General features: G+C 36.3%; 1 protein-coding gene across 3 annotated transcripts in view; it reads right to left on the bottom strand.

The window, feature by feature from the left end:
* Positions 1-14453, bottom strand: part of LOC149812578 (peroxisome biogenesis protein 5-like) — a 72408-nt gene that overhangs the window by 15779 nt on the left and 42176 nt on the right. For all 3 annotated transcript variants that reach the window (XM_089991943.1, XM_089991945.1, XM_089991944.1), the window contains 2 exons: positions 10295-10544; positions 9214-9298 (listed from right to left, as the gene is read on the bottom strand). In XM_089991943.1, coding sequence (XP_089848069.1) covers positions 9214-9298; positions 10295-10544 — 335 coding nt within the window. The remainder of the gene's footprint in view (positions 1-9213; positions 9299-10294; positions 10545-14453) is intronic.

Genomic DNA, 14453 nt, shown 5'->3' on the forward strand with positions numbered 1-14453 from the left:
TCCATTCTCCTTTGGACTATCCGTAAAGCTGGATGAGACCAACTATGCTAGATGGTCTCGTACGTTCATGATGTCTGTCTCAGGGCATCACAGAAAACATATTTTGCTAGAAAGTGAGCCTAAAGACAAAACGGGAAAGTATGCAACATGGGAAGAGGATAATGATATCGTCGTGTCATGGATTATGAACAGTGTGCAACATTCTATAGCTGATGGGCTAATTTATTACACAACTGCAAAACAAATGTGGGACAACTTGCAAGACACTTACTCACAAGAAACTAATGTGAGTCGCATTCTTCAAGTGGAGCAGGAAATTTAACAGTTGCAGTAAGGTGAGCAGACACTGGCCCAATATTACGCCTCTATAAAAGAGGCATTAGAGAGACTGAATGCATATAGACCATTGTGTTGTGATAAGCAGAGACTTCACCAGGAACACACCATGGTTGCACGGTTCCTTACTAGGTTGTCAGCTGAATTTTCAATTGCCAAAGTTCAGATGTTGACAAGTTCAGATGTTCCTACTCTAGCTGATGCATATAATCGGCTAAGCAGGCTTACCATGTCCATTCCTTCATCTCAATCTGAGTCTCAAACCTCGGCTCTTTCTGTTTCCTATAGTCGAGGTTGAGGTTCTATACCTAATCCATTGGGACGTGATCGTGGTCAAGGCACAGGAGGAAGAGGCAAGCTTCAGTGTACCTATTGTGGGAGATTTGGGCATTTAGAATATAGATGTTTGGATAAGCATGGTCGACCTCCTGCACCTCCCGCTAAAGTTACTCCTAAGGCTCAGGTTGTCAAACCAGATATAATTCCTCAGAGTCTCTTAGTGATTCAATCACACTTACTCGTGCTGAGTATGATGAGTTGTTGGCCTATCGTCCATCGAGCTTTCCCATGGCTGATGTTGCATGTTCCGTATGTGATGGATTGTTTTGTCAAGGTAGTAGGTGGATTATTGATTCTGGGGCATCCAGGCATTTATGTGAAAATTCATTAGATTTTTCCAGTTTGAATTATGTTGCTAATCATAAGAAGGTTGTTCTTGCTGATGGCAGTTCCTCACCCATTATTGGCCAGGGCAATATTTTTATTTCCCCGACTCTACAGTTGTCAAATGTTCTTCGTGCCCCTTCATTTCCTCAAAATTTGTTATTTGTTAGTCGTGTTGCCAAATAAATGAATTGTAGAGTAATATTTGACCCTGTTGGTTGGACATTTCAGGACTTGTTGACGGGGAAGAGGATTGGTGGAGGCTATGAGGAAGGTGGAGTCTATTATCTACACCAACCGGTTGGTTCTGTTTATTCGGTTGTTGAGTCTTCTTTCAATCCATTGTTATGGCATCATCGTCTTGGTCATCTTCCATCGCCTACACTGCGTTGAGTCATCTCCCATATCTCTCCTTTGACTACCTTGCAATGCGAGACATGTCAGGTTGAAAAGCATCACAGGAGTTCATTTTCGTCCAGTCAAAGTCCAAGTCACAAGATGTTTCATCTTCTTCATGTTGATGTTTGGGGTCCTAGTCGAGTTCCCAGTCGTTCTAAGTGTCGTTATTATTTAGTCATCGTGGATGACTTTTCCAGACTATCGTGGGTGTTTCCATTAAAGGAAACGTCTGAAGCTCCAATTGTTCTCAAATCCTTGATTATTGAAATAAAAACTCAGTTTGATTCCTATGTTAAAATTGTTCACACTGATAATGCTCTTGAATTCAAATCCTCTATATTACTTCAATTTTATAAAAATCTTGGCATCCAACCTCAGACTACATGTCCTCATACCTCGCAACAAAATGGCGTAGCTGAGCGCAGACATCGACAAATTCTAAATGTTTCTCGTTGCCTTATGATCCAGTCCAATATGCCTGCATCCTATTGGGGAGATGCAGTTCTAACTGCAGGATACATGATAAACCGTATGCCTTCGACCTCTGTGGGGGATCGAATTCCCATACAAATTCTTAGACCTGAAGCCCCCCTTTTTTGAATCTCTCCAAAGGTATTTGGCTGTGTTTGCTTTGTACACAAACTTGGTCCCAACCGCGACAAATTGTCCGCTCAGTCTATCAAATGTGTTTTTGTTGGGTATCCCAAGAACCAAAAAGCATATCGCTGTTATGATCCCATCACCCAGAAAGAGTATGTTAGAGCAGATGTTTCCTTCTTTGAGTCTATTCCTTACTTTTCAAGTACTTCTCCTCGGATACATGCTAATCAAGGTGACGCATTTCCTCTACCTGTTCCTCCCTTTCCCTTAGAGTATGTCTCTCCTGAGTCTATTGTTCTGTGTCAGAGTGAATTACGTTACCAGAATCCTCCTGTGGTGTACACACGTCGTGCTCCACCTGACTCTATGCCTGCTCCATCACCTTCTCCCATGGTGAGTGTACCCGACTCTACTGACTTGCCTATTGTTGATGATGATTTACCTATTGTCCTCTGGAAGGGTAAGAGGCAGTGCACACTTCACCCTATTTCTCAGTTTGTTTTAGAGGCCAGACTTGGACATATGAAGACTTTTATATTAGCACTATCTGCATCATCAGTTCCTCTTAATCACCATCAAGCTCTGTTGGATCCTAGATGGATGACCACCATGCAGGAAGAAATGGATGTCCTACTCTCTCGTGGCACTTGGGAATTAGTTGATCCACCTTCTGAGGTTGACATTGTTGGTTATAAGTGGGTCTATACTATTAAGTATAACTCCGATGGCTCAATTGAACGGTTTAAAGAGCGCCTGGTGGCTAAAGGCTATACTCAAACATATGACGTGGACTTCTTTGAGACATTCTCTCTTGTGGCTCGCCTTGGGACTATTCGTCTTATTTTGTCAGTTGCATTGCACCATGGGTGGCGTCTGTGTCAGCTCGATGTGAAGAATGCCCTTTTATATGAAGATTTGCAAGAGACTGATTACATGCAGTAGCCTCCGGGGTTTGAAGTTCAAGGGGAGTGTCAGAAGGTATGCAGGTTGAAAAAGGCAATCTATGGTCTTAAACAGAGTCCACGTGCGTAGTTCTCCAAATTGTTTGAGGTAGTGGTAGCCTTTGGCTTTGCACGGTCAGCCTCTGATCATTCGTTGTTTATTAAAAAGACTTGTGCAAGGATTGTTGTTATGGTAGTATATGTTGATATTATAGTCACAGAAAGCAATGACAAAGACATTTTTGAGACAAAGGCTCATCTTCAAAAACACTTTGTGACTAAAGATTTGGGGCCTCTCAGATATTTTTTGGGCATATAGGTTGCTAGAAGTAAAGAAGGATTGGTTTTGTCACAGCGTAAGTATGTCTTGGACCTACTGAGCGTAAGTATGTCTTAGACCTGTTGAAGGAGACAAGAATGTTAGGGGCAAAACCTACAAGGATTCCTATGGACCCTAAGGCTCGTCTATTTGATGAAAAATCAGATTTTGTGGACAGTAGCAGTTATCGCTCCTTGGTTGGTAAGTTGTTGTATGTAACTCTAACCAGACCTGATATATCCTTAGCTGTGAGCAAGGTAAGTCAGTTTATGGACAAGCCTACAAAGGCTCACTGAGAGGCCACAATGATGATTCTAAAATATCTAAAGTCTTCCCACGGTAAAGGACTATTGTTTAAACAGAATTCATCTTTAGATATTGTTGGCTATTCAGATGCAGATTATGCCGGGTCTATTGATGATAGGAAGTCAACTACTGAATTTTGTGTGTTTGTTGGAGGGAACTTGGTCATTTAAAGAAGTAAGAAGCAAACTGTTGCCAGGTCGAGTGTTGAGTCAGAATATCGAGCTATGGCTCAAACTGCTGCAGAAATGGTGTGGATTAAGTCTGTGTTGACTGATCTCCAAGAGACACTTTCCTTGCCAATGTTGATAATGTGTGACAATAAAGCCGCTACTTACATTGCCAACAACCTGATATTTCATGAAAGGACAAAGCATATTGAAGTGGATTGTCATTATGTGCGTGATCTAGTACATACTGGGTATATTTGTACAAAGCACATATCTTCAAAAGATCAAGTTGTTGATGTCTTCACCAAGGCTCTAGCTAGTTCTGGTTTTTCCAGGTGTTTATGACAAGCTGAGCATGATTGACATTTATGCTCCAGCTTGAGGGGGAGTGTTGAGAAGTAGGTTTTCACGTGTAGGGCAGTTTTTTCATTATTTAATATGTTGGGTCTCTTTTGGTTATTTTATTTGTGGCAAAGGGTATGAATGTAAATAGTCTAGTCTATTCTTTTGTCTAATCCCTATTTAAAGGAGATTAGACCTAATGGAAAGCATTCTTTTGCCGTCTTCAACATTATGTATGGAGGAAACAAGGCTCAAGTCATATATGGAGCCAAAAGAACCCAAGGAAACAATCTTAGTTGTATCTAGAACCGGCTCCAATATTAAAAGCCTACAAGCCTCCATGCTTCAACAAATTCCAACAAGATAGTGATAGGAAGAAAAAGATTATTTGTTATTTTTGTAGAAAACCGAAGCACATCAAACCATATTGCCCTAAGTTGAAGGTGGACAAAAAGAGTGTACCTTTGGTTCCTTCCCAAGGACAAAAGAATGGATTTGATGATGGTTTCAAAAGCATCAAATCTCTCTCTTTGTCTCAATTGGCGGAAGCTCTACAACCACTTATCAAAGCTTCAGCCACCACCACTGGTGCCACAATCACTACTTATTCCCTTCCCAGTATGAATTCTTGGCTCTTGGATTCAGGGGCATCTTTTCACATGACCCCAAATGGTAATCTTATTTTTTATTGTCGCACCAATGCATGACTCTTTTGTCACTACGACCGATGGAACTTCTTTACACATAAAAGGTATAAGAAATATTGATAAAACTCTTGAAAATTCTAAAAAGTTTCTGGTTTCAAATGTTAAGCATATTTCAAAATTAAATTTAAACCATCTTTTAGTTTCTTAAATTTTTTACCATGGGTGTGATGTTTTCTTCTAATTGAATGGTTGTTAGGTGCAAGATCGCCGGTCAACGAAGCTGATTGGGCAAAGCCATAGAGAAGTAAGCCTCTGCTCCATGGACTTTATTGAACTATCCAAAAAATTTTGTAATATTTTCATACAATGATTTTGAAGTTTGTGCAATCGTAGAATGCCATTGCGGTTGAAGGGAAAGTTTTATAGGACGACAATTAGGCTCGCTTTACTATATGGTACGGAATGTTGGGCTGCCAAGAGATATCATATTCAAAAAATGAGTGTAGCTGAGATGCGTATACTTAGATGGATATGTGGAATACAATAAAAGATAAGATTCGAAACGAGGAGATACGTAAGAAGGTAGGTGGTGCATCCATTGAAAATAAGATGAGAGAATCGTTTACAGTGGTTTGGACATATTCGGCGAAGGCCTAATGATGCTCCAGTTAGAAGGATGGAGAAATGGGAAAATATATTAGTTAAAAGAGGTCGGGGTAGGCCTAAGAAGACTTGGATGGAGATGATAGGAAAGGATATGAATGCTTTGAACCTCACCGAGGACATGGCATTGGATAGAAATGATTGGAGGAGAATGATTCATGTGGAAGACCCAGAATGATTTTCTTTTTTAGTTCATATCGTCGACCCCAATTGTTTTGGGATGAAGGCGTAATTGTTGTTTGTTGTTGTTGATTTTGAAGTTTGGCATAAACGATTAGGTCACCCATGCGTATCTAAAGTTTCATATTTTCCTCATTTGGAAAATTTTTGTAATGATGAAAATCTTAATTGTATTGATTGCATATTTGGAAAAATGAAATCTCTTCCATTTGTTAAACGCAATCTCATTTCTTCTCGAACTTTTGAATTGCTGCATTCAGATGTTTGGAGTTCCGCCTTCATTGCCTCCAACGGAGGTTTCTCTTATTATGTTATATTGTTGATGATTTTTTTAGATATACTTGGATTTATTTTCTTAGGCATAAGTCAAAAGCTTTCCACTACTTTAAAAAAATTTATGCTACGATAAATCAATTTAATTCTAACATATATATTTTTTGAAGCGGTTCAAGGGAAAGTATGCTTCAAATGATTTCAAAATTACCTTGATTTAAATGGTATTTCTCATCAAAGATCTGGCCCTAGCACCCCTCAACAAAAAGGTTTAGCAAAACGAAAACATCAACACATTATAAAAATTGTTAAGGCCCTTTTGATTTCAAACAATGTACCAAAATATTTGTGGGTGTGAGGCTGCCCTTACAGTTGTTTATCTCATAAACAGAATAACATCCTCTTAAAAAACATCCTCCATGTTGAAAATTTATTTGGTACTCAACAAGATTATAATAGGTTTAGAGTTTTTTTGTTGTAAATGTTTTGTTTTGAATGAAAAAAGGGACAAACTTTCACTAAATGTCATTCCTTATGTTTTTATTGGCTATGCTGAAAATAAAAAAAGATTTAAGTGTTATGATGTTAAAAATAATAAATTATATGTTTTAAGAAATGATTATTTTGTTGAAAAAGAAAGCTATTTTGACAATAGTATGTCTAAGAAAGATAATAAATATTCATTTCTTTTGGATTTATTGCTTAAATAAAGTATTGATGATGATATTGATGTGCTTGATGAAAATGAGAATGTTACTAATTTGGAACCTTAAGTGGATATTCATGATAACAATAATAAAATGTCATCATAGAAGTTAACCTCTTATCCTCACTTATTCTAAAAGAACCACTGAGAACCAACCTAGTGTTTTAGAAGGATTTTCCCAAATAGAACAAGATGAAACTACCAACCTTAGGAGATCTACTAGGATTTCAAGACCTAATAGATTTGTATCCTATGAATCCTTCTCTCCACAATATAAAACATTTATAGCCCACATATATTTCTACTTTGAACCCAAGACTTGTAGTCAAACTAAGGATCATCGAGAGTCAATAGAAGCCATGAAGATAAAACTGAAAGCCTTAGAAAAATCTAAAATTTGAAATAATGTGAAATTACCAAATGAAAAAAAAAACCAATAGGATATAGAAGGGTATATAAAGTTATAACCAAAAGCGATGAGACATTAGAAAGACATAAAGTCAAATTAGTTGCCAAAGATATGCTCAAGAATTCCAAATAGATTATGAAGAAACCTTTGCCCCTATATTGAGAATGACTACCGCTAAGACTCTCATAGCACTAGCTTCCATTAAAGGTTGACCTATATTTCAAATGGATGTGAAAAATATCTTTTTAAATAGAGATTTGAAAGAATAAATATACATGGACCCGCCTCCAAGTCTTAAGGTTTCACCTGGTTACATTCTCTAAGGAAAGCTTTATATGGTTTAAAAGAGACTTCTAAAGCCTGGTATGATAGATTCAGTAATGTCAAGTTAAATCTTGGATATAGATTGTGTTATACTATCACAACTTTATTTGTCAAGGCATCTGATGCATGTACCATTATTGTACTTTTGTATGTAACGACATGATTATAACTGGTGGAGACAATCTGGGAGTTAGTCATATTAACAATATTCTTAAAAATAGCTTTGAAATGACAAATCTTGGATTTCTTACATATTTTCTTGGTACTGAGGTCACATACCTTGTGGGTATTTATTGACCCAAAATAAATTTGGAACTGAGACCATTGACAGGATCGGAATTACTGACAAGAAAAAAGTCGACACTCTAGAAGTGATTAATGCAAAAATGAAAATTGGTAATGGAATGTCTCTGGAGGATCCCACACTATACCGTTAGATTATTGGAGCTCTCACATACTTTTCTATTACACAGCTGAGAGCAGATCCTGTCAAACGATGGGTGAGATTAGCAATCTCACCCAACGTTTACAACCATAAACCCCACCCTTATTTATTGTAGCTCAGTACAAGTGGGACCCACAGAGTGGTGGGGTTTATGGTTGTAAATGTTGGGTGAGATTAGCAATCCCACCCAGCGTTTAACAGGATCCACTATCCACCCAACCTGACATTTTTCATTCAGTTCATAATGCAAGCTAATTCCAACACTCACCAACTACTATGCACATGAGTGCAATTATGAGGATAATTAGATATATTCAAAAAACTACTTCTAAAGGAATTTTTTATCATCTTCCTCCTCTTTTGATTTAGTTGTGTACTCTTCTTCGGATTGGAGAGGGGATCCTAGTGATCATCACTCAACTAGTAGTTTTTTTGTGTTTCTAGATGACTTGCTTGTGTCGTAGAAGTGCAAAAAGAAACAAAAAGTTTTTCTTTCATGAACGGAAGTTTAGCACCGAGCAATGACTACCACTACATCAGAAGTTATATGGTTGAGACGACTACTTGAAGATATAAGAGTACATCTAATGACGCCCTCAAAGCTTTGTTGTGGTAACAAGAGCATCATTTACATTGTCGACAACTGTACGTTTCATAAGAGGGGACTAAGCACATTGAAATTGATTGTCATTATGTTTGAGAGGAGTACTTGAAGAATACTACATCATTGCCTTATGCAAGCTCTGAATATCAATTGGTGGACTTCTTCACCAAGGTGCTACCTCCTAGATTTTATTTTCACCTTGACAAACTTTCGGTGATATCACTGTAAGTTTGAGGGGGAGTGTTAAAAGATGTATGTTTATGCACATGCGTATATATCTTTATTAGATTGCAGTTAGGATTTATTTGTTTTTTGTATTTTATTTTAGTGACCAAGGGTATGCTGGTCATTTTGATCAGCTAGCTGTTGGGGCCTCCCAACAGCTAGATATTCTAGTTGTTGGGAGCTCCCCAACGGCTACTTGGTCTCTCTCCCTTCTTTCTATCTTGTATAAATATGGGACCTTTGGTACCTATTGAGGCATGCATGTTTTATGCATTCTATGATCTATAAAATATTTATTTTTTATATTGAGTGTGTGCTATTGTGACTCTTGTGAGTACCCCCTTGTGTGTTGTGTTGTGATCTTTCCTAGTAGTGATTGTGTTTGGCTCTTGGAGATATCATTACATGGTCTTCCACTAGCAGTTGAATGATTTGGGGCTTTTACAAGTTTCATTCCATTAGAGTTTTTTGTTCATACATTTACACTATTTTTTGATAAACCATTTCGACCTTAGTTTTGTTTTAAATTCAAAAAATTGTAAGCTATCACTCTCTACTAGCAATATCATTTTGCTCACCAATCAAAGCAGACTATCCATTCTTCACACATGACAATAATGTAACTTTTCCAAGCATAAAAAATATGGTAAGGAAAACATCTTACCATTAGTGTGACTCACACCAAGAGCAAGAAGTACTTCCAAGTTATTTGGATCAACTTCCATTGCGCGCATCATTGACGCGATAGCCTGCAAAGATAGTAGTCAATGTTATCCATAGAAAACTTTCTGAAAGATTTAGAAAGGGCAACCGAAGCTAACTTTGACATCCACTCCATTCATTTCATACTTGGTGATAGAAAATGGCGCATTGTTTCACCAATTAGTTAGAAAATGATGAGAAAAATGGCATCTAGTAATCAGATTTCTTAGAATGGCAAGAAACAAGACAACTCTGACACTCAGAAATACTCTTTCTGCAAGAGAACTCACATTTAGACTAAGCATCTCTAAAAGTCAAAAAGAAATGCAGCCTTATATTGCAGCACAACAGGTTTAGTAAATGATCTAGCCCTGACTTAGCGCCACAATGTTCAAGAGAGTAATGAAAAGCAGGCTGAATGTAAATTTAGACATTGATTTAGTCTACTCGATCATAGCTTGTAACCTTAAATAACATCAGATAAATATTTCTATTCATTTTCTTGCAACGAGTTCCGAGCATTTCAAATTCACATAGAACTTTACAAACAATACAGAACATTTGAAACAGAATAATTTTGATGATCATACACTTGGCACATTCCTCACTAATGCTAGCCATGAAATGGTACAGATCCTACAAATTATTATTTTATTTCTCTGACATTGGTAAATCAGATAGCTGGTTTCCCTTCAGTAGCTTTGTTCATGAAGTCTTGGATTAAGTTGATTGTTGATATTTGAATTTTTAATCAGTTTAGTTTTGTACATCTATCAATTTTGAAATTCAAATGCTAAATAACAACCAATTGCTCAAGCTGACATGCAACCATGAGTTGTTTTTCTTGATCTAGATCCAATTTTGGGCAGTTTATTATGTTCATTGATGTTTTCCCTTTGTATTTCATTATTTTCCTGTATTTTTTATATTGTTTTGGGTTTTACAGCTTTGAACCACTTTGACACCTGGACGACCATGTTGATTCAAGATCAACAGTATGACGGTGAAAACACTATGAATTAAAAACTTCACTAAGAATTTACCTGTTGATCATCATCATTTTCTGCATGTGTTATTCCAAGCAATCTCCAACCTTCAGCATTGTCAGGATTCTTCAAAACCTCAGCTTCCAAAGCAAGCACAGCTTCACTTAGAAGACCTTTGCGGAATAGCTCCTGGCCTTCTTTCAGTGGATTAGGATGCCCAACATAAGGATTTTGGTCAGAAAAAACATAGATTGTTCTTGAGGAATCTGAGTGCTGCTGACCAGCCGCAACTTTTTCTTCTACAAACCTGCATATGCATGTAGAAAGGTATTATGAAATGCTGTGTTCTGATAAATTTTTTAATGTAGGACAAAAAAATTATAAGAAAAAAAATCTAATGAAGACAAGGAAATGTGAACTGATGAAATGCACAATCTTTATGAGATACATAGCATGAGTAACGGCCATTTACAATAGCAACTTAGACATGTCAAGGAGAAACAAAAGCAAATTTTCAGAAGACTTCCAATCACTTTCATGTTAAAGTTAATGAGGCAGTTAATCACATAAAAACAATTTTCATCACTATATTGAGGAGAATTGGCAGTTTTATGTTATTGTGTGTTTGACAGTCTTGCATAATCTTGACAAATTTTATACTCCACAAGATAACAAGAAATTTGCCATAACTATCTCATGCATAATACACAGTACAATATTTTTCTATTAGTTTACTTATACATGCGGACTTTGGAGACATTTATATTATAAAAACATAAACTAAAGTTATCAATATATTAAAAATATACATTTGGTTTTACAATAAAATCCATAATAACCTAGATGTCAGACTCGCACAACTGGCACCCATAAATTACAAAAGTTCCAGCCAACTCTTTATAAAGCACATTCGGCCTTGGAAAAGAAAGGCAACAAAGAAACGACATTGCATCCTTTCATCTCATGCTTAAAGGGCTTCATGTGAAGCTTCTTTCATTAAAAAAAAAAACGTGCAACAGTGAGGAGTGGAACAATGAATATATATATATATATAATGTTTGCTACCCTTGTGGGTAAGGAACCCCTTAGTAAAAACCTGTAATTTTTTAATTTTTTAATTTTTTTATTTTTCTGCACATCTGACGCTCCAGATGTGATCTACATGTGTGGTTAGTAGAATTTGGTGCTTGGATCATGTTATTCCAACGTGCATATAAGTTTTTTGTAGGGGTTCAAAAAATTAATAGCTTATAACGTACCAATTTTCAACCCTCATAAAATCATATTTTTACATTGAAAAAACATGATCAAGGACTCTATTCCTACTATTTTAACCATGCTGAACACATACAAGGGGTTAGATTTGGTCAAAACAACCCCCCACTATGAGTTTCAACTATGTGGTTCCTAGCACACGAGGGTACCAAATACTTTCCCATATATATATATATATATATATATATAGGTGTGTGAAAGTATTTGGTATAGTAATGTGCATCTTTCAGACCATTTATCTCCGAAATTGTCCCAAGCCCCTTTAAAAAAAATACATGCATGTGTTTTTCGTAAAAATTCAAATCCATAGATGTGAACTCAATGCTTTGTTTAGTATAAAACATTCATTAGTTTAAACATTTTTGACGTTTAGATGTATTTAGCTCCACAAAAAAACCAATGGTATATATTGCACCAAAAACTTGATTAACTAAAAATTAAGAACTCTTATTAAATTAATTCAATACATAGCATAGTCTTTAGCAAATAAAAAATAATAAACACCTCTACAGGCTTAGATTATGCAAAAAACTCATGCAAGTATGTTTTTTAAAGAGGTCTAAGACAGTCTCGAAGATAAATGGTCTGGAAGCTATATATATATATATATATATATATATATATATATATATATATATATATATATATATATATAGGTAAGGGAGACCATCCAACCAAAGAAAGGTCCAAAATCTACAACCCATGATAATCAACAACATTCTGTCTCTAACGATCAAGTTTTTCATCGATCGGACTTTACATAACGAATTTTTATCATTCATTTAGTGAGCGACATGTTTTGGATTATGAATTTTCGATGTTTAGATGCATTTTTTAAAGCGCTAAAAATCAACGGCCCACAATGCTTTGTATTGTAACGTTTTAAATGCATTGAGAGCCATCAATTTTTTACGTTTCGAAAAACATGGCTATATGTCGTAAAGTCTTCGTGTAAAGCATACTTCTTACTAAATAAATTATAAAGAACAAATATGTGAGGTCTGATCTATGAAATGCTCAAGCATTGGAGGAGAGTTGTTCAATCATTGTTGGTTGTAGATTTTGGACCTTTCTTTGGTTGGACAGTTTTATATATATATAGGTTTATCCAACATTAAACTAGTTGTATTTAACAATAATTACATTCAACCATATTAAACTGATTAAAGTACCCTTAAAATAATGGCATTTTTTTAAATGCATGATTACTTTTTTGGGCATTATAAGTTTTTTAAACTTTAGAGGGAAATGAAAAGTCAAACACCTTTTCCAAAAAGGTAACTTTATGAATCTATCAAAGTTACCCTTTTTACCTCAAAAAATAAGCATATATTTTTCAAAATGTAATTCTTTTAAGGGTATTTTAGTCATTTTAAAAAGGTTGAATCCATCTAATGTTAAATACAACTAGTTTAATCCTATATATATATATAAGTCCCAATGTTTTGGAAGTACACTGAAACCTAGATGACTGAAGCCCCTTTTATAGCCAATAGCAAATTTTTTTAAAATTTCAAGAAAAATTAATGGGATATTATTTTGTTCTATTGATTTACTCCAAGCAAGTTTCAATTTAATATGGCCAATGAAGGTGGTTAAGCATTTCCCTCAATATGTTTAATTTGCTTTTAAGTGTATCTTACTTGTCCATTCCCCAACAATTTCAAGGAGCAAGAAGCTCCTTAATTGTAGAATTTATTAGGTTTCATTGAGCCTTGAGACTCTCGCACCATTTCCTTTTTAACGAGTCTCACAATTCATGGATACTCTCTCTCTCTCTCATACAATGTTGTGAATAGCGTCGAGGCATGGCAAGGCGTAAGGCATAAGCTTCACAAAAAATATCAAAGAATTGACCAAATAAAAAAACAAAAATAAAGATACAGCATTTATGTAATATTAATGAATAATTGGTTATTTTAATAAACAATCTTCAAGAAAATCACAATAACTAGCAAGAACCACTCTACATATTTGTATAAAGAACAACATAATGTTATACACCACACACAGTGATACATAGTAAACACAATTACATGATAAATAATAGTAAAAGCAAACTAGTCACACAAAAAATATTAGACTCAATACTTGAAGTTTTGCCTCAAAACTAGGCTTTTACAAACCTGTTTTGTCAAAACCTGGGTTATCAAGTGTTCTGGTGACCAAAAACATCAATTTCAAGTTTTTGGTCTCAAAAATAAAAAAGAGGCTGGCTATTTTCAGGCCAGGCTGGTGTTGCCTTCACTGGGCTACACCGGCCTGACCATTTTCTGGCCGGTGGCTGCCAAAAAATGGCCAGGCAAATGAAAAAACAAAAAGAAAAGGTTACCGTTAAACACAAAGAAAGGATGGCCAGCTGGGGGAATGGTCGGGCCCGTATCGCCCGGCAACGACAAATGTTAAAAAAATAAACATAATAGTTTCTGGCCATTTTCAGGCCGATGGCTGGCCATCAAAAAAATTTTAAACATAAAAAAACAATGTTTTCCGACCACTTCCCAGTCAGTGGCGGGACCGTATGAGAGTCGAGAAGGTTTATAGGGAAGAAGGGGAAGGGGTTGAGAAACAGCCCCCCACCCCCCATAAACCAGGTTGAAAAAAGAGAAGGTGGGGCCTGTTTTGCAAAACTGGATTGAAAGCCTAGTTTTGCCCCAAACCAGGTTGGCCCAAAACCTGGTTTAACATCCCAAACCAGGTGAAAACCTGGTTTTGGGTGTCATCCAAACGGCACCTTAATGTTTTGAAAAATCAATTACTAGTAAAGAACTTTAATTGCATGCTTTATCATGTCAACATAATGATTAGATACCAACATATGTTAGCCTATGTCACAGGGATTCGGCTAGCAGGGTGCCGCACTCGCGCCGGGGGGAACCCCCGGACCCCCCTTATATATATATATACCCTTGCCGCACCCCCACACCCGGGTTTTTTGGAA

Source organism: Nuphar pumila, chromosome 16 (genome assembly GCF_984573655.1).
Source record: "Nuphar pumila chromosome 16, dmNupPumi1.hap1.1, whole genome shotgun sequence".
Lineage (NCBI taxonomy): Eukaryota > Viridiplantae > Streptophyta > Magnoliopsida > Nymphaeales > Nymphaeaceae > Nuphar > Nuphar pumila.